This window comes from Lemur catta, chromosome 18 (assembly GCF_020740605.2).
Source record: "Lemur catta isolate mLemCat1 chromosome 18, mLemCat1.pri, whole genome shotgun sequence".
In the NCBI taxonomy this organism is placed as follows: domain Eukaryota; kingdom Metazoa; phylum Chordata; class Mammalia; order Primates; family Lemuridae; genus Lemur; species Lemur catta.
This window is the reverse complement of record NC_059145.1, coordinates 35,849,321-35,869,514: the sequence shown is the minus strand read 5'-3', so window position 1 is coordinate 35,869,514 and position 20,194 is coordinate 35,849,321. Positions and strand designations below refer to the sequence as shown.

At 47.2% G+C, this 20,194-nt stretch overlaps 1 protein-coding gene across 1 annotated transcript in view; it reads left to right on the top strand.

Moving 5' to 3' along the window:
- CACNA1D (calcium voltage-gated channel subunit alpha1 D) overlaps positions 1 to 20,194 on the top strand; it is a 303,856-nt gene that overhangs the window by 217,926 nt on the left and 65,736 nt on the right. The window contains exons 13-24 of the mRNA XM_045529982.1: positions 448 to 608; positions 1,548 to 1,773; positions 1,906 to 2,113; positions 4,651 to 4,771; positions 7,813 to 7,927; positions 8,415 to 8,481; positions 9,340 to 9,406; positions 10,229 to 10,376; positions 12,376 to 12,505; positions 15,627 to 15,686; positions 18,349 to 18,455; positions 19,986 to 20,073. Of these exons, the coding sequence (XP_045385938.1) occupies positions 448 to 608; positions 1,548 to 1,773; positions 1,906 to 2,113; positions 4,651 to 4,771; positions 7,813 to 7,927; positions 8,415 to 8,481; positions 9,340 to 9,406; positions 10,229 to 10,376; positions 12,376 to 12,505; positions 15,627 to 15,686; positions 18,349 to 18,455; positions 19,986 to 20,073 (1,498 nt within the window). The remainder of the gene's footprint in view (positions 1 to 447; positions 609 to 1,547; positions 1,774 to 1,905; positions 2,114 to 4,650; positions 4,772 to 7,812; positions 7,928 to 8,414; positions 8,482 to 9,339; positions 9,407 to 10,228; positions 10,377 to 12,375; positions 12,506 to 15,626; positions 15,687 to 18,348; positions 18,456 to 19,985; positions 20,074 to 20,194) is intronic.

Here is a 20,194-nt window from a genome sequence, read left to right as displayed (position 1 = left end):
AGATGCTGTGAGACATGTATATAATAAGCTAAGTGGCTTTCTGCACTGATAGCACGCACAGATCCGCGTCCCATATGGCGGGTGTATGCACTGCATATGTCTGCGAGTGCGATTTTGCATCTGCACGTGAACCTATGAATATCTAGATTTTCTAGCCCGCATAAGGGCTGCATATGACAGATTCTACAGTTATCTAAAGCCATAAGGAAGGAAACTGATAGCATGATCAAGTCAGGATTATACTTTTAAAAGTTGTGCTTTAAGACCAACATAATTTTTATCATTGGGTCTGTTAATTTCCATGCCATTTGTTCTCATCTTTCTTACCTGCACTCCCACCCCAATCTGGACCTCCAGAGTGAAAGCCAAATTGTTTCTCAGTTATGTTCATTGGACACTCAGATGCTGTATCTGTCACCTAGGGAGTAATGTTTGCTTGTCTTTCAGTCGACGCTGGCGTCGCTGGAACCGGTTCAATCGCAGAAGATGTAGGGCTGCCGTGAAGTCTGTCACGTTTTACTGGCTGGTTATTGTCCTGGTGTTTCTCAACACCTTAACCATTTCCTCTGAGCACTACAACCAGCCAGATTGGTTGACACAGATTCAAGGTACAAGCAGAGGCTGTTCTCACTTTGTTCTGAGCTGGAGATTCCTGTAGCTGTCCAACTGCTGTTGAGTCTTATCTCATCGATACTTAATGTAGTGTTAGAATGTTTCTAGTGAGGACTAACTTGGAAGATGGTAGAACCATCCAAACACATGCAAGCACTGGAGTGGGGGCGCAGCCTGTGCCGTGTGGGGAAGCACCTTGGAGCTGGCTGATGCCAAACATGTAATTGTCCTGACCCTGAGACGACCTAGGATTGAGGAATCTTGGAGTTGGAGGGGCCCTCATAATCCCCTTCCTACCTCCAATGGGGAAGCTTTATCTTCCTGCATAGTATTTTCGGCAAGTGTTTTTGATTCCCCTGCTTTGAATGCCCCAGCAGTGAGGAGTGGGGAAGCTCATCTCCAGAGACAGCCCATTCTGGGTTTGGCAGTTTTGAGCTATTGAAAAGTTCTTCCTTATATCAAGTCCAGTCTCTTTCCTTCTACCTCTCCAGCCTGCACGGTGGTATTTTCTGCTCTTATAAATGACACTGATAAGTGGCTGCTTCTGATATAGCATCGTGCCACAAGCAAGATCAGACAGATCTTTTTGTGTGTGATGAAAAGAAAAAAATATAATATGATGGTCTCAATGCAGAATCATAGGCTTTTAGGGCTGGAAAACTTCAGAAATCTATATGATGAGCTGCCCTTCCCCGTCTTGTAGCCAGTGAAACTGAGGCCAGAGAAATCAAGTAACTTCTCCAGAGTCACACACCTGGGTCATAGGCAGAAGCAGGACTAGAGCCTGGCAGACAGACAGACATCAAGGTTAAGGCCACATCTCTGCCATGGCTGCAGTAGCAAAGAGAGGGGCCGACGGGGAGGGGTGCGAGGAGGAAAGGGGAGTCGGAGTGTCTCCCATGCGACCCCGAGGACGGTGCCCTTTGTCTTTCCAGATATTGCTAACAAAGTCCTCTTGGCGCTGTTCACCTGCGAGATGCTGGTAAAAATGTACAGCTTGGGCCTCCAAGCATATTTCGTCTCTCTTTTCAACCGGTTTGACTGCTTCGTGGTGTGCGGCGGAATTACTGAAACCATCCTGGTGGAGCTGGAAATCATGTCTCCCCTGGGCATCTCTGTGTTTCGGTGTGTGCGCCTCCTAAGAATCTTCAAAGTGACCAGGTGAGGAAGCATGTGTCTCCCTGCGGGTGTCTCATGAGCATGAGGCGGCGACCAGTCACATCCCTGGTCAGGTGACGCTCTGCTCTGTCCCACCCAGGTGTTCTGAGCTCACACCCTGATTTTGACTTCCAGGCACTGGACTTCCCTCAGCAACTTGGTGGCATCCTTGTTAAACTCCATGAAGTCCATCGCTTCGCTACTGCTTCTGCTTTTTCTCTTCATCATCATCTTTTCCTTGCTTGGGATGCAGCTGTTTGGCGGCAAGTTTAATTTCGATGAAACACAAACCAAGCGAAGCACCTTCGACAATTTCCCGCAAGCACTTCTGACGGTGTTCCAGGTGAGCCCCTCCTTTCTCTCCCCGAGAAGCACGTGGTGGGCATAGCCAAAGCTCTCTGGCCTGCTTGTCTGCTCACAGCTCAGTAAGATAAAAAGATTCCTGGGGTTTTTGTGAACTATCTGTGCCCTAATAATGGCCCTGGTCAATCTTGTGCCTTTAAGTTATTCATTTTGTATTGTCCTCCGTCTATGTGATGTGATTTAATGTTTTATAAGACCACTAGATATATTACAAAATAATAAACCAAAAAGCTTTTTGAGTGATTTTATAAGGTTTATGTGAAATAGACTAAAATTCCCTTATTCTTTGCTAATTTTGATTGCATGCAAGTTTATAATCCTAGTTATAACAGATTCATGCAAAGAAATGAGTTCTGAAGCCTCAAGGCTTTGGTGTGCAGTCAGGGGAATTGGGGGACAGCAACTGTGGAAGCCTTGTGCCCTTTCTGTCCTCCTGCGGTGGGGTGAGGACACGCAGATTTGGAGGGTGGCGGTGCTGTTGGGGCCCCAGCGGGCACTGGGCTGAGAAGGGAGCGATGGTTGCAGACAGGCACCGATGGCTCCGATGCTCAGAGCAGTGGCACACTCGCCACCTACCCTGACTGTCAGCCGAGGTCTTCCAAATCCCCTGCCTTGGACAGAGCCTGGCAGGTAAGTTTGAAAGACTCATCTGTCCTCATCACTTTTCACGTGTGATGTCAGCTTCAGAGCCCTGCAGGAGAGGCAGGGAGACACCATGGGAAGGGTGGTGGACAGATGGGTCCCCTAGCGGCTGTGCCCATGCGTGGCTCTCTGACCTTGGACAAGTCCCTTATCCCTTTTGGAAGAAAACACAGAGACTAAGGGGAATGATCTGTAAGATTTGTTCCCACTTGGTCATTTTGAGGTGTGTGGAATTATTTCTATAAGCCATAGTTTTACTTTTTGAATTATATTTAAGTTTTGGCTGCTGGTCAGGTATTCTTTTTTTCCTAATTTATTTCAGAGGAACAAGTATCTATTAATGTTGTTGTACACGCATATGGCACAAAATTCAAATGTTACAAGAGGATCTAAAATGACAAATAATTCTCTCACCCAGGCACTAATTTTCTCTTCTAGGAGGCAGCCACCATTAACAGTTTCTTGTGAATTCTTGGGTCTCTATTTGCTTATAGATATAAATCAGTTAACCTACCTACCTGTAGATGACTTTACACACATGGTAGCTTGCTCTACAGACTGTTTTGCATCTTGCTTTTATCACTTAAAGGCACGTAAAGTGTCCTTAAGAGCCTTCCTGCTTCGTCCATGAAAGGTCACCTTTTCCTTGTAAACACTGCATAAGTTCTGCCTAAATTATGTACCATAATTCGTGTAACCAGTCCCTTGCGGATGAATGCAGTTGTGTTCAGTCTTGGCCCAGGTAAACAGGGCTTCAGTGGGTGACTGTGAACATACATGATGGGGTAGATCTGAATGGAATTGCTGGTTTAGAGGCTATGTGCGTTTTAAACTTCAATACCTTTGCCCAAGTGCTCTCTGTACGGTGGTATTAACTCACCCTCCACCGGCTGTGTGGACACTGCCCACTGCTCTCTGCCTCTCACCACAGTGGCTGGTCACACTTTTTAGTGCCATCCCATAGCGGGAAACGGCATCTCATTGTAGTTTTAATTGATACTGCTCTTATCAGGAGTGAAGTTCAATGTCTTTTCATACAACTACGAGCCATTTATAGTTCCTTTTCAATGAATGACTTTATCTTTTCAAATTGTTTGCCCATTTTTCTGTTTGGTTGTGATCCATAACAGTTTAAAATTTTAAGATATCTAGCCCAGACAGAAGGTAAAGGAACTCAGTCTCTTTCTCTGTCTCTGTTGCTGTCCATATTCATCTACTTCATGATTTATCAAGTATCATCAGTAGAGAAGATTAGATTTAAAATTTCTCACAGTTGGTAGTAACTACTGTTAAGGGAGTTTTAAATTTACATGAGGCATTTAGAATTTCCTGCTTCTAAAATTTTGTAGATATAATTCTCCATTTCTACAATTGATTAACTATGTCGAAAACTAAGCAGCAGTCAAAAAGAGTGAGATGATTTTTCTGACAAAGAGGGTCTTCAGAGTTTATTGAATTAAAAAACAAACCAGTTGCAGAAAAATTCACATAGCATAATGCTCTTTATGTCTAAACACTCAGAGAAGACATCCGGGGCTCGTTTTCTCTGAGTGTACATATGTGTGTTGAAATCCATAGATGAAGGCTCCAGAGAGACACACCCACAGCACGCTTTCTGGGGAGGGGACTTGAACTGGGCTGGGGTATAATCAGGATATACGTAAGTCTTAGACATAATTTTTTTTTCACTAGAAGAATTAGCTCATCTATTTATGAAACATTTAAAAATAATGTTTTGGGAGAATTCCATGGGCTAACAGCGGATTTGTTCAGTGCAGACTGCACGGTACGGATTCGGACAGCGCCAGGGTGCTCCGAGAGAGCAGCTGTGACTGTGTGTCCACCCGCTGGCTGACCCCAGTTTCGGTTCCTTAGATCCTGACAGGTGAAGACTGGAATGCTGTGATGTACGACGGCATCATGGCTTATGGGGGCCCGTCCTCTTCAGGAATGATTGTCTGCATCTACTTCATCATCCTCTTCATTTGTGGTAACTGTATCCTTCAGGCTGACCAGGGGTTTGCTGCCGTTGTCATTGTCGTCTTGTTGTCTTGTTCTTTCTCTGAATTTCCCCGCGGTGGTGGTGGTGGCAGTGGCGGTGGCAGGGAGGTGAATGCCTTTCCCTCGTTAGCACAGTGTCTCTGGGGGACAGTGTTGTATAAGTGGAGCTCCGGGGGGGTTTGGAGACTGCAAGCCGGGGGAAGGAGTGTGAGATGGCACACGTGCTGGTACCAGTGTTCATCCGGCTTAGCGCCATGTCCCCTGCACAGGTCCCAAGGAGTGGCTTAGGACAAGGCCAGGTGGTTCTTGTGTCACCACCCTTTGGAGGTTAGGGGCACATCTATGTCTTCTTAAGACCCTTCGTGACCGATGTGGAGCCATCTTTGGTGGATTGACCTACGCTCCCCTCAGCCTAATTTTGCTTTGCTGGTCTGTCCTCAGAGATCAGAGGTCCATTGGCTAGCTGCTAAATTACGCTGTGCAACTTTTCCCTGACTTGCTGTGCTCCTTTTCCTGGCCAAGAGGCACTCCCTAACCCTAGCCTTCTGAAATTGGCCCTTGGATCTGTATTTACCTTGTTCAGACCCTCCTGACCCTGTAGTCTTCGGGTGTCTGTTTTATCTCCAGGTCCTGCAAGCCTGTCACAAGACCTGGTGTACGGGGCCCTTAATGGATGTTTGGTGGGCGAGGAATGTACACACCTACGATGCCACCTCTTGGTCTTCACCCTTCCGTTTTAAAGGGTTCTGACCTGGATTTTTCTAAGGAGGCCCAGATCCCTTTAGCTGTTTTCTCCTTAATCCTATTTGGCTCCTTGATGAATTTTCTGCAGTGTAGCAACCTCACTGCAAACTTGCCCCATTTTCCACAAGGAGGATGCTTTGTGCTACCAGGTATTCTGTGAAAATTCCCATCTCAGCACATACGCATCCTCCTAGTTTCCTAACGCAGATCTAAGGCTGCCTCCTCCAGGAAGCCTCCTCTGCCCTGTCTCCCACCCAGAGATGAGCTCTCCTACCGCTGAACTCCCATCATATTTTACCCATGTCTCTTACTGCATGTAGGCTCTGCTGTCTACTGGAATTTGGGGGGTGGGGTACTCCTCCATCCCCCTAATTAGATGATACGCCCCATGAGTCAGGAATCTTCTTCTTCACCTTTGCATCTCTCAGTATAATACAGGACCTTGCGCATAGTCGGCCCCTGGTAAATGTCAGTGAAATGAATGGTTAGTATTTTCTTTTTCTGCTGTCCTCATGATTGACCCTTATTCTGGACTTAAGTCTGCAGAGATTTATTCCCTGGCCACTTCTCTCTGCTCACGTGTCGAGTTTGCTTTGTGAAAACTCTCTGAGGCGCTTAGGGAGTTATGCTCCGTCTCCCTCAGCTAGAATAGACGCTGCAGTCTGTGGTGTCTCCTCCGTGCCCGCAGCACCCAGAACAGTGCCGGCACAGTGCAGGTGCCCGGTAGGTCTTTTTCAGTGCATTCCGGAGCACACCACTGTTGAGGAGGGTCTGGGTAATGCCTCTCAATGCAGGTGATGCGTTTTTGCTCCTGGAAACCATCTGTTCCAAGCTTGTAAGGTCTTCCTGTGGCTTATTGCTCTGGGTTTGCTTTCTACTGCCTAAAGAGTTGAGTGTCATTGCAAGGCTAGGGAGGTCATTATTCCTTAATTGAAATCACTGAGGGGAATACTCAGTACAGCTAGACCCAGACACTACCACCTGCCTAAGCCACCATTACCCCATGCCCATCAGAGCAGTGCTCCTGTTACCCAGCCGTCTCCAGCCCAGGACAAATTGCTTCCTCCTTTTTTCACTGCAGCTCCAGTGAAAAAATAGGCTAGGCTGTCAAAGGCATTTTGAGTGTCTTAATGTAATTCACTCACGTTTCTATCCTCTTTAAAGCCTTGCATAGATTAGTCAAGCGTGATGTCCCCTCACAGAGAGCTCCTCCTCAGGCCCTTGTTAGGTTATGTTGGTTTATGTGTTCAGCAACCTATCCGAGACTGCAGATTGCACAGGGCATGGGGGACGGTGGTGTGCTGCTCTTGTCTCAGGGTCCCTGGGCTCCTGAGCTTTTGCCTGCGGATGGCCGGGTGTGCAGCAGAGAGAAGCATTCATCACATAAGGGAAGCCTTGTCATCTCTTGCCTTCTGATCCTTGTGCTTCTCAAGAGTGTACTTAACTGCTAGTGAATAACAAGCAGGCATCTTCTGATTTGGGAACATTCTTCAGGATACTTTTTAAAAATGAAAACATTCAAGGAAACTGTGTATACAATATTACAGTAAGAGTGAAGAAACATAATTTGTTTAATCACCTGTCTCGGTGATTTGTAAAGAGAAAAAAAGTTTCTGCTGTTTGCAGAAATCAAGTCCAACCACAATAATCAAAGACCTAGCCACAGTGGAACTCTTCGGAAGAAAGTGCAGCACCATCTGGCAGTGAGTTGGGCATGTTATCGTCTGTCGGTATTTGTGGAGTGAAGGAATGAATGAGTTATGCATAGACTCTGAAGGTCACTTCAAAGGAGAAAGTCTGATATGGTTTTATGCAACAGGCAACAGGATCATCATTTGAATAACCTGCGGCTTTCAAAGCAGTCTATTTTGAAAAGCATTCCCCTGAATATATACATTATGGGGTGTGTTTTAAAAGAAACAAAAAACACACAGAGTACTCTTTAATTACACCATGTTTATGTTATAGATTGTTATGCAATGTATAACATAACTATAGGTACGTGGATGTATAGAGTTACATGCATATAGGTTTTCATGGGTTTTAGTGGATCTTAATTTACTTCTTTCCAGACTGTCTTCTTTCAGTTTTTGAGTTGTTTTTTGTCTTGTTTTGTTTTGTTTTTTTACAAAAACAGAGCTCTGGTCCTCTGGTTTTACCAAGTGAATGTAGCACTAGGGACAGTCACTTGCTACCAGCCTCCCAGAATGCAGAGGGACATGGTGTTACCGTTGTTGACCACATGTAGTTGCAATCAGAAGTGTTGTTGTGCCCTTAAATTTTTCAAATTAGATATTCTACTGAACGTCTTCTTGGCCATTGCTGTAGACAATTTGGCTGATGCTGAAAGTTTGAACACTGCTCAGAAAGAAGAAGCAGAAGAAAAGGAAAGGAAAAAGATTGCCAGGTAACCCCTTGGGGAGCCCTGCCGCAGGTGGGGCCCGGCGGGCTCACCTGTGCTTCAGGGTAGCTGCAGCCCCCACGTCGCCGCTTTGCAGATGGTGGGTGACCATGTGGTGCAGACCAAAAAGGATGGGATCTTGGGCAGAAGCCAAGCCCTTGACACTTGTCCCTCAGAGCTGCAAATGGGAGTCACATGTCCCTGTGCTTAAAGAATTGCTGCAGTTAATTTTGGCGTCATAAAATAAATGATGCATTCAATGCTGATTAGCTCTTGGATGAGAATTTTAATAAGACGATCTGTGTAATGAATCCATTGCACTGAGACTAACAGAAGCTCTGAGTTTGGGTTGTGCTATGTTCTTGCTGTTAGTGTTGTTTCCAATTAAATTCTGTCCTTCATTGGGGCACTGTTGGTTCAGAATCCTGATTAGCATTTTTATACATAGTTATATGGTTATTTGGTTTCTTATGTTCTTTTTTCTTCTCTGTAGAAAAGAGAGCTTAGAAAATAAAAAGAACAAACCAGAAGTCAACCAGATAGCCAACAGTGACAACAAGGTATTTATTCTGAAATACTTGTTTCAAAGTGATTCTGTTGGTATCTCCAAAAATATACCACTTAACACCATGGAAGTATCTTACGTATCACACCTGTGATATTTTGGTGTGAAAGAGTGTAGCACACCGTATAGATACTGGCTTCCCGGGTTGTGGGGGGAGGGCAGTTAGCTGCCTCTTAACCAGAATTTCACCAGAGAATCAATATTATAGATATTTGGTTGGTTTGACCACTTTTTTTTTATTTATTGGAGTTGTGTAGTCACACCTGACCCATGGTCACGATCACATTAGCATCTTCTGAGTAGGAATTAAAATCAGGGATTTTTAATAGATGTCTATTTCCAGAAACAATCCCAGGATCAGGGGGTCTGGGTGGTATCAGGGCTGTACTGTCAGACTTCGTCCCACTTATGGCAGCTGTGGATGTCTTGCTCATCTGTTCCTTGAGTTGATAAATACCGTTTGAGTGGCAATCGTGTGTCAGACACTGGGGATTCAGTAATGAGGAAGATAGACAAGGTCCCTGCCATTCCAGAGCTCACAGTCAAGCAGGAAGACAGGAGTGTGAGATACAGGTATCGCACAGCGTGTGTGACTGTGCGGGGATGGGAAAGGACAGAGCCTGGACGGGGCTGGGTAATTGTGGCTGGATCTCCTCATCTGCCCTCAGGCCTCTGTCTGAAGCAGAGTCACCATCCGGGGACGTCTGCCTGTCCCTATGCACTCACACACAGACACACCTGGGAGAGAAATCCCATGCCCTGTGCTGAACGGCCAGGGTGGCTGTTCGCTTTGGCCCTCTGAAGCGCACTTAGGTCCGTCTCACCTCCTCCCCAAACGTCTCTGTCGTTGCAGGTTACAATTGACGACTATCGAGAAGAGGATGAAGACAAGGACCCCTACCCACCTTGTGACGTGCCAGGTATGCTGGTGGTGGCCAGAGACAGGCTCTCAGTCTGTCCACAATGTGGCTGTGCTGCTACTCTGTGACAAGCCACCAGCCAGCAGGGTATTCACAGGGCTGCTGAGGCCATGGGTCCAGTCGCCTTGGGGACCAGTTAGCTCCACTTTTTCCTGTGGTCCCAGCAGCACGTGTAACCCAAGTTCCGGGGGGTGGAGAGGGAACGTGTGCTGAGAAAGCTCTCCGGGAGCGCCCACTGTCAGCACTCACCTGCACTTTTACCTTTGACTGCTGCCTTTATTGGCTGATGTGGTGGGGCTGGGAGCCAGGGACCCTGGGGGCTCACTGTGGCTTGAAGTCCCACACATAGTTGTCCAGGCTAAGCTGAGCCAAAGAGGTTACAGGGGAAATAGCCAGGTGCTGGCAGGATGGCAATGAGAATCCCACCACCACCACTTTATCTGCGGTCAGATCTCACCCTGGTGGGAACCTCATTCGCACAACTATACACGCTCACCAGACAGGGATGCTTCTCAGCCCCATGTACACTCGGCCCATATTCTGAAGGAGCAGGAGAGTTTTCATTAGTGTAAGCAGGTAGATGTTAAAGTTTAAGCCAATTTGGGTTTTTTTTTTTGAGACAGGGTCTCGCTCTGTTGCCCAGGCTGATCTTGAACTCCTGGCCTCAAGCGATCCTCCTGCCTCAGCCTCCCAAGGTGCTGGGATTACAGCATGAACCACTCACCACGCCCAGCCATAAGCCTAATTTTAATGTGAAATTGAGAACAATTTAAACCCATATGTAGTCTTTCATGCCTCTTAAAAAAAGTATTTCATTTAAAGTAGGTGAAGAGGAAGAAGAAGAGGAGGAGGATGAACCTGAGGTTCCTGCTGGTCCCCGTCCTCGCAGAATCTCAGAGTTGAACATGAAGGAGAAAATCGCCCCCATCCCTGAAGGGAGCGCCTTCTTCATTCTCAGCAAGACCAACCCGTAAATACCTCGTTTCTAGTCCTATCACTGCATCTCACCAGTGCCTCTACAGCCTGCTTGCAGTGGCTGGGGAGGGGGAGGGGGAAGTGAGTCATAGCCTCTTCTGGGCCCCCAGTCCCTGCCGACCCCTCTCCTGCTCCATTGTTGCCTTTGCCCTCAGTCCCTCTCTTCCTAGCCTTCTTTACCTGTGGGGTGTGACCAGGTCCTGGGGGGAGCCCCAGTCTGGATTCGCCTCCTCCCTCAACCCCTGCATGGGGACAGCAATGGGGAGATGCCTTGTCCTCACCAATATTCCACTTGGAGCCCACTGCACTGTTCCACGCGTCAGCCAGCCGTAGGACACTCTCTCACCGAGGGGATTGTCATTAAGATGCTCTGTGGGATGAGAATTTTGTGACCAAGGTCTGCACGATGCCTTCATCTTGAGATCCCATTTAGTTGATCATTTTTCTGTATTGAGTTTTGTGATGATAAGTAATATTGTGCAGTGATATTTTGTTGGTTGTAAGTATCCACTTCAGCTCTATAATGTGCTGCTTAAAATAGCATTTCTCGTGTTCAGATGATAAGGTGCTCACCAGGAACATGGCAATGACTCACAAGTACTATACGAGGAAGACGTTTATTTACTAGCTGGTTTCTAGGTTTTAAATCATCTGGGATTGAGTAAAATGCCAGGGGGAATAAATGGCTCCTGGAAAGGTTTCTAGAATTGTAAAGTAGGTTTTGGCTGTCGGAGAAGAACTCCGTATAATTCATAGGCCCTAGGGAGACACAGGTGAGAAGCAGGGCATGCCTAGTCCATAGAGACATGAAGGTTTGATGATACTTTTTACAGCTCATCACTATTTGGATGTCCATTAAAAAGAGAGAAAAAAAAAGGTTATTAAACTGATGTTACCGACACCCACAGCTTACTGTGTAAACATACGTTGAGGGAATGGGTTTGTTTTCCCCAAAGCTGCGAGCACCCCTACCCTCACTGCCTTGGAAGGTCTACCCTGACTCAGCTGCTAACAACCCACAGACCCTCCGAGGGGTATATCTAACATTAAGCAACCCCAAAAGGGAGGACTTGAAGGAGGGGTCACCTTCATATAAAGTTGACTCCAGTTTTAAAAGTGAAAAAATGTTTTTAAAGGAAAACCTATCTCTGTTCTATATAAACCATCCCCCAAATCTTTAGATTCTAGAGAGGATGATTGAGGGTAAGGCTAGTCAGTTGCTAACCAGCCCCTGGCACATCAGAGATAGCAGGGAGCTTCTCACGGCCTGGAGAGCTGTCGTTGGAGCCCAGGGCCTGGGGTGCTCGACGTGAGCTGCCGTCTTTACGTCACAGGACCGCAGGACTCCGTGAGAGCTCTGTCACATGGTGCAGTAAGATCCTTGCGTGTTAGCAAGGATGCAATCTTCACTTTCTAAGGACTGCTTGGTGGGGGTCAACTGCAAAATTTAAAAAACAACACGTATAACAAAATTTCCAGGCAATAGGAGATTTCACCCATCCTCAGCTAGTGCAGGTCCTGTTTTAATGCAGCCCTCCTGCAGTACGAGAAAGGGATTTATCTCTTTGTGAACTACTGCGGTGGGGTCTGGCCTCGGCTTCCTTTTTAAGGCAGGGACACTAAGCAGTTGAGATTTCTGTTGTAGTGGAGAAACTTCAGAGTCATGCAGACCTGGGTGGGAAATCTTCCCCTGGTCTTACTATGTGTGTCACCTTAATGTTCTGTCATATCCATAAGCCTCAGTTTCCCTGAGGTTAGGAGGGCAGTAATCCCACCTCTGAGGATGCAGTGGGATGGTCTCTGTGACGCCCCCAGCACAGAGCTGGTCGTGCTGCAGCCCGCGGGGGATGCTTCCTGGGGGTGACGGCCAGTTCGCTCTGGGGCACCAGTGCACGGTCAGCACAGCAGACCGCTGCACCCTGCCTGGGGTCTCACAGCCCCACGTGTCTGGGCCCTGTCTGGGACCATGTCCATGCAGCAGCTTCTCCCTGCAGGATCCGCGTGGGCTGCCACAAGCTCATCAACCACCACATCTTCACCAACCTCATCCTCGTCTTCATCATGCTGAGCAGCGCCGCCCTTGCCGCCGAGGACCCCATCCGCAGCCACTCCTTCCGGAACACCGTAAGCCCCTGGGAGAGGAGAGGCAGGTGGGGCGCATGCTGGGATGGTGCTGGCCTCTCTCGGCGGAGCCACCGTGGAGATAGGACCTGGGGCACCTGCAAGATGGCAGCTAGAGTAGGCCCCTCATTCACCTGGGAAGGCTGGACGTTTACGGCTTGTGAGTGCCTGAGAGCTGCTGTTTTAGTGGGATAAATCTTAACGGAGTCGTTGATTTTGAACTCCGTTTTAGATACTCTGCAGTAACTTCTAGTGTATTGAGGGACCCAGCTCCTCTTCCTCTTTGTGTCTTGACAGTGACGTTTACATCCATCTTTTCCCCTCGCTGCTCAGATTCTCACACGCACCTATTTGGAGATGCGTGTCTCCTGGAAGCATGCAGCAGGGAGAGGGTAGCATTGAAACCAGGTGTGCCACATGCAGGGGCTCTCATTTAGGGTTGGTGGGGGAGAGTTCTCTCTTACATGGACTTAAATACACAAAGCTGCTGGGTCCATTACCGAGGAGAAATGCAAGCTAGGGAGAAGACGGGATGTCGAGTTGAGCCATTCCGTGGAGAGGAAGAACTGTGGGTTTTGGTGTGGCAGAGGTGGTTTTCCAGTCGGCCCTCCATATCCGTGCTTCTGCAGCTGTGGATTCAGCCATCCAAGGATTGAAAATATTCAGGGGAAAACTGCATCTGTACTGAGTGTGTATAGACTTTTTTTCTTGTCATTCCCTGAGCAGTGCAGTCTAACAACTATTTACATAGCATTACATTGCATTAGGTATCATAAATAATCTAGAGACGATTTAAGGTACCCTGGAGGATATGCGTAGGTTACATGCAAACACTACACCGTTTTATGTCAGGGAGCTGAGCATCTGTGGATTTTGGTGTCTACAGGAGGTCCTGGAACCAATTCCCCGTGGGTACCAAGGGACGACTATACTAACAAAACAAGCAGAGAGCTAAGTTTTTATTATTCATCAGCTTTGTAACTTAAGGATAGTGCCCCCCACCCCCGCCAGACTATATCTACGTTGGAAAGAAATTTGTACCTAAATTAGTTCTTGCCTCAGCAGCCCAGTTTAGCAGTTGAGCTAATTCAGCACTGAGGACAACCCAAAGGCGAGACAGCTCCGGAGACGCAGTAGCCTGTGGACTCTCAGGCTTGGCTATTGGAATGCGGTGTTGGGTTGTTACCAAGAAACCCTCCCAGCGGAGGGAAGCCTGCACATGTTCCGGCCGTCAGATGTCACAGCCTTGCCTGGCTGGTGCGTCTTTCTGTGCACCAGGTTGTTAGAGACTTTAGGACTAAGGCACATCAGCAGGTCAGGGCCCCCCGGATTCTGTCGTGACAACCAAGCCCTCACGTGGCTTCTCTCCATTCCCAGTGCCTGGCAGAGCCAGTCTATCAGACTGATAAAACACGTGCTCTGATACGAAGGGAAAAGTGCTCTCCCCGAGCCCCGTTTGGTCCCAATGCAAAGGTGACGGCACTGAGCCCGTCTCAATCCGTCCTCACAGATTAGGGCTTTTGTTAGAGGTTTGCAAGGCCGTATCTCTCTAGACGTTTGAATGGAATTAAAGGCCTACGTAGTCATTGAGTTCCATCATAAAAATAAGACACAAGAGAGAAAATATGCTTGGGAAAATATTACAGACTAGGTTGGGAGGTAGTTGGAACACAGATTGACAAGGGGTTAATTTAATGGTGGGGCTTCACGTTCTTATTTTTTTATTGTAATTGTGCATCCATGAGTTTATTTCCCTGCTTCTTTTCCTAAAAATATTTATTGTTCTTTTTAAAGAGATGTACATATGAGTATGTGTATTGCTCTTAAAATCCTGCAGCGTTGTGTATTTTTTTAACCCATTAACTGCTGTGTGAGTTATATTTAACTCATGCTAGTTTTGAGCCCGGGGCCTCGTGAAGCACATGTAACTCACTTGTCTCTTCACCTTGGGAGCTACGAGAACTATTTTTCAAGTTGCATATAACTCACAGACAGAAAACAATAAAAAAGAACACATTTTTCATTAAATTAGAAAGGATCATTTTGTTTTTGAAGTTTTTATTCTGTTTTACTAATAAAACACCATGGCCCCAAGGAAAAAGAATTCTTTGAGTGGGCCCAGCAAGGCGAAAAACCAGAGCTAGGAGAGAGCGGTGTTAGATGCACAGCAGTGGGCAGGAGGAAGACAGGAAGTAAAACTGTCCCTGGCAAACTTAGCCAGCTGAGCACATCTGCGGGGGAAGGGTGTTTATTCTGTGATGAAATAGACCGGAATACAAGGGGACATGTGGACACTTCTGGCTCTGTTTGAGGCTATTGCCATCTTTTTTTTTTTTTTTTTTTTTTTTTTTTTTTTTTTTTTTTTTTTTTTTTTTTTTTTTTTTGAGACAGCCTCATTCTGTTGCCTGGGTGAGTGCCATGGCATCAGCCTGGCTCACAGCAACCTCAAACTCCTGGCCTCAGGTGATCCTCCTGCCTCAGCCTCCCGAGTAGCTGGGACTACAGGCACACACCACCATGCCCAGCTAATTTTTTTTCTATTTTCAGTAGAGACAGGGTCTCACTCTTGCTCAGGCTGGTCTCAAACTCCTAACCTCATGTGATCTCCCACCTCAGCCTCCCAGAGTGCTAGGATTACAGGCGTGAGCCTACCGTGCCTAGCCCTGCCATCTTTTTTATGCTGCTCTGTCAATGTGAAGTTTAGCTGGCTGGCAGCATGCTTCATTCAGCCAAAGACACGTTAGAAATCCCAAAATGTGTACAAGGCTGGAATTTACCTGGTGTCACAGGTAATTGGTAGATGTCGAGCTCCGATGAGAAAAAGTTGCTAATAAAGCACTTTTAGAAATGAGCCTCTGTCTGTCCCAAGACAAGAGCCTGGGAAGTGAGTCGACGTGAGTGGTTAAGGGGGCAGGGATCCCCACACACTCCTTTTCGGTCATAGAGAGGACCCACAGTGGACGAAGGTAAGCATTCATGAGCAGTTCTGCACCTCCTCTCTGCAGTGGCAGGGGCATCCCGGGAGGGCAGGACTCCGACTGCATGGGGGGTTGTGCCTGTGGGCGTGCAGCTGTCGCAAGGTGTCCGGGTGCCTTTTCTCACTGCCACGTGTTGTGCCTTGCAGATACTGGGTTACTTTGACTATGCCTTCACAGCCATCTTTACTGTTGAGATCCTGTTGAAGGTAATGGCTTTTTCCTTGCTCCTCGCATACTCTAAGGCAGCTGTAGCAGTAACAGTTGCGCTTGTTTGTTTGCCTTCCAGATGCTAGGTTACGCAGACTATGTCTTCACTGGTACTTTTGCATTTGAGATCATTTTGAAGGTAACAGGTTACCCAGCTGTGTGTTGAAGGGCTCCTCCTGCGTGTGAGACACAGGAGAGAAGCGTGAAGTGCTTTTGACTTTTTGTTTACCTTTTTGTCTTCTGTGATCAAGCTAAACTTTTTTTTTTTTTTTTTTTTAAACCAAACGATTTTTTTTTTCTGTGACCGTTCCAACTTGTTCTTGCCGTTTCTTTTTAACCTCTGAATGCATGTAGGAGCTACTTTGGCTTCGTGATAGTGGTTGAGAATTATATTTTGCTCCTTTTTTTTTTAATATCCTCTGAAATTTATCAACAGATAACAGAAACATCACTATGTGTGAACTTTCTTCCACCCTTCCTGGCATCAAAGTCAGAGGAAAAGCATTTATCCTGTGAAGGGAACATCTATCTTCTTATTTCTCTGACTGCATTATGCTTTTGGTGGCCTAAAATAGAAACATGCTATTTTCTTGCAACAGGATTTGCAAGATGACTTGATTCTATTTGTGTTAAGGTATTTTCTATCTGTTTTAATGGATGGGCTTACATTTACACAGACAAAAGGAGCACCCTTTGGACAGGGCGACCTAAATGTACTGCCCATGCATGAGCTAACAGTTGCCATTGCTGCATGTGGTTTGTGTACTGACTGTGAAGGCTGCCCCATGGGGGAGCCCATTCCTCATGTGCTCAGAGGGTGGAGACCACAGCAGAGAGCTGAGAACCCCCAAGACTGGCTGAGAACTGCAAGACGTGGGTATCGTGGTTCTGAGAGAACATGGCCTGTGAGAACCATCAGAGCAACCATTCTGTGTTGGGGAGATGAGCTGGGAAACAAAGACTTTTAGTCATTTTCTTTAAGCATATCAGAAAAAATGTATAGTGTGCATATCAGGAAAAATGTATTTTATGCAGAATATTTTGGAACTTGGGCTCGTTACAAAATCTTCTATAAAATGGAACCTCGATTAACATGACCAGGGAATGGAATATTTAGTTTCCTTTGTTTTTGTTTTTGGTTAATGAAACAGCATAATACCAACCAACATATGTTTAAATGTTCATTAAAAATCTTCTAAAACTTTGAGTTCATTTTCCTGCCTTTAAACTACTGAATTTGGTTGGCAGCTCTCTCCTAAGTCAGAGCTGTGCAGTGGGATGGAGACCAGACCTGGTCAAGGGCCTCCGTTGTCACGACTGTGGATGCTCAATGCACAGGGGTGGGCTACGTCTGCCTCAGTTTCTTGTTTTTTAGGATTTGCCTTCTCCTCTTCAAACTGAAAGGGGAAATATTCTACTAAATGTCTGTTAGCCTGGTTAATTGAGGTTTTATTTTACTCTTCACATTTTTAAGTTGTTAAATGAATACAGTTACTCATTAGCTTTGGGGGAAATGACATGCAGGGTTATTTAAAAGGAAGAAAAAATCATGTTGCTCTTTTAATTTCTGTAGATTTGCCTCGGTGACTTAAATCTTCTAAGTTTTTCTTCATTTTGAAGCTATTTTAGAGAATGGAAAATAAGCTGAAACAAGAAGGATTCAGAAAATGGAGAATCACCGAGAAGTATCTAACGTTGAAATGATGGTTGCTGGCAGCCTTGGGGAGATTTGGAAGGCCGTTTAGCTCTATGGTTAAACCCTATGAAACTGACGTGTTTATAGGCCAAGAAGGGTTTCATATTGGCAGTTTCATTAAAGTTTTCATAAAGTTATACTATTTCCCAACTCTCCCTCTCTTCTGTATAATACTTACCTGAGCTTTTCCCCAGCCTTTTTTCCTTTTTATTAAATAGATGGTGAGCTCTATATATTTTGCTGTTTTTACTCTGGGGAAATTCCTTATTAAACTCTTTTTCCATCGCCAGTAGGAATGTCTCTGGAGCACCCATAGCGTGTGCCCCGGGTACCCGTGGGGTGCGAGGAGAAGGCAGTGACTGCCTTAGTTGAGATGCTGCGTGTGGCCTCCTGGCCATGCCTCGCACGGGCTAGAGGGGTCAGACTTGCAGGAGACATTTAAAATGGGTGTCTCATAAAGGACCGTTAGGGGACGATAAGGGGCCTGTGTGGACATGTGAGGCCAGTGTCTGCACAAACGGAGCCTGTGCACTCTGGTCCCAGCCCCGCTGGGAAGGCCTGGCTGGAAGCACGTAGGCTGTCCTGGGCCTGGGAGAGACCCGAACCACACTTTGCCGGGAAGCCGAGCCCTCTGGCCAGCGACCGTATTCTGACACACGCGGCCGTGTGGCGCCTCTCCTGAGACAGGCTCTCTGGACATGCCGACGACATACTCATATTTGAAATCTGTCATCACAGTCATAAAGCCCAAATGGATCTTCTAAAATGTATCTGAAATAAGCTGCCCCTTCTCAATGTTTGTTTGAACAAACTATACGGTTGCTCAGCCTGTGGGTTTAACATTTCTGGCTTCCTGATGTGCACTTGTTCATAAAGTCGTATTGACCTCAGGATTTTGTAAAGAGCCCAGGTTTCTTTTCCTCTGGAAAGAAAAAACAGTAAATCACCCCTGATTCTGCTTATAGATGACGACTTTTGGCGCTTTCCTCCACAAAGGGGCTTTCTGCAGGAACTACTTCAATTTGCTGGACATGCTGGTTGTTGGGGTGTCTCTGGTGTCATTTGGGATTCAGTAAGTATCCGGGGGGTGTACCCAAGACTGCTGGGCAGCATGGTTTATGTAAGGAGTTTTAACATAATTCATAGAAGCTGAGCATCAGCTTGATAATTAGTTATCCAGGGTTCCTTAAATTGATGCCATGCCAGAAAGCATTGAGACAATTTGTGTTTTTTGTGTTTCTTTTTTTCTTTTTGTGCCCATCGTTAGGTTAGGCTTATTACTCTCTGTGAAATTAGCTTTCAACTGAGGTGGAAGAAATCTTGACCAGGAAAGAGGGAAGCTGAGTCCTAGTCCCATCTCCTCTGGGCCATTTGCAGGGCTGGAGGGCACCCTCCCTCGGGATCCCAGGTCGCCTTCTGGGCAGGAGGGCCGAGGACCCGGTGGCTTCTCAGGGCCCTTTCAGTGTGGATATTGAGGACTTCTCTTGATTTCTAGGATGCAATAGCTTCTGTGACCTTTTCTTTTAGCCTCTGAGATTTTTCAGCTAGGAGGAACCAAGGCTGAAAGTCAGGGCCCTAGGTCCTTTCCTGGCATTTCTGGTGAGGCGCAGTCGTGGCTAGAGGCTGCCTGCCTGCCCAGGGGTCTTAGGCAGAGGCTCCAGGGAAGCATCAGGGGTGGCTTCGCCTTCCTGCTGACCTGTGAACTCCTCTGTTCCAGTGCCGACCGTCAGTGCCCCCATATGAGCACACGCACACCCCCTAAGCTAAAGGGACATGGAAAGGACCCCTGCTTGTCACAGCCCTCTGTGTCATGCTCCTCACCTCCCACCACTGCGCTAGGGAGGGAGGCCTGCAGTCATAGGTTGGAGGCACATCTGTACTAGTATCTCTCCAACCCCTGTGGACTCCCAGGCTGTGCCTGTCCTGTCCGGCTGCAGCCCTTGCCCTCTTCCTCCTGAGCACGTGCTCTGGCCACACCAGCCGTCTGGGCTGCTGTGGATGCGCTGCCTCCTCTTACACAGGGCCTTTGCACGTGCTGCTCTCGACTTGGAGCCCCTCCCCTTTGTCTAACTCCTGCTGCTCCTTTGGGGCTCGCCTGGCTGTCACTGCCCCACCCCCCGAGGCCTTCCCAGGCTTGTGTTCCCCTAGCCCAGCACATCGCATTTGCCCCACTGTCACATGTCCCACACTGGGGTGCGATTGCCCAGCTCTGCCACCAGACTGTGGGCTTCTCGAGGGCCAGGGAAGCTCCAGCGCCAATCCACGACCGCAGGTCTCCAAACTTAGAGAAGCTGAAGCCTAAAAGCCAAGTACTATGAATACGTAGTGTTTACAGAGAGTGAAAAGAACAAAGGCGATTCGTAAGTCACATCTCTGCCGAGGTTAGCTGTGTGCCTGTCGGGGCCTCTGCGTACCTGCGGGCTCGGGAGGTGCCGCGTAGCGTGGGCTGGAAGGAGACTGTGGGTGAGTCATGGAGAGAGATCGGCCCCATGTGGGTCCCATGCAAATTGTATAGCGTATTAAAGTAAAGGTCAAGTGAAATAATCTAAGTGTTCTGTCCACCACAGTGTACTCCGCCTGCCTCTGTCTGCTCTTTCCCTAGATCCAGTGCCATCTCCGTGGTGAAGATTCTGAGGGTCTTAAGGGTTCTGAGGCCCCTCAGGGCAATCAACAGAGCAAAAGGACTTAAGGTTTTAATCCCTCCCCTCTAGACTGGGCTGGCTGGGGTTGGGGTTGGCCGTAATTACTGACTCTTCTGGGCCGCAGCTGAGCTGAGGCCTGATGGGTTTTAAAGTGGGTTATACATTTGAA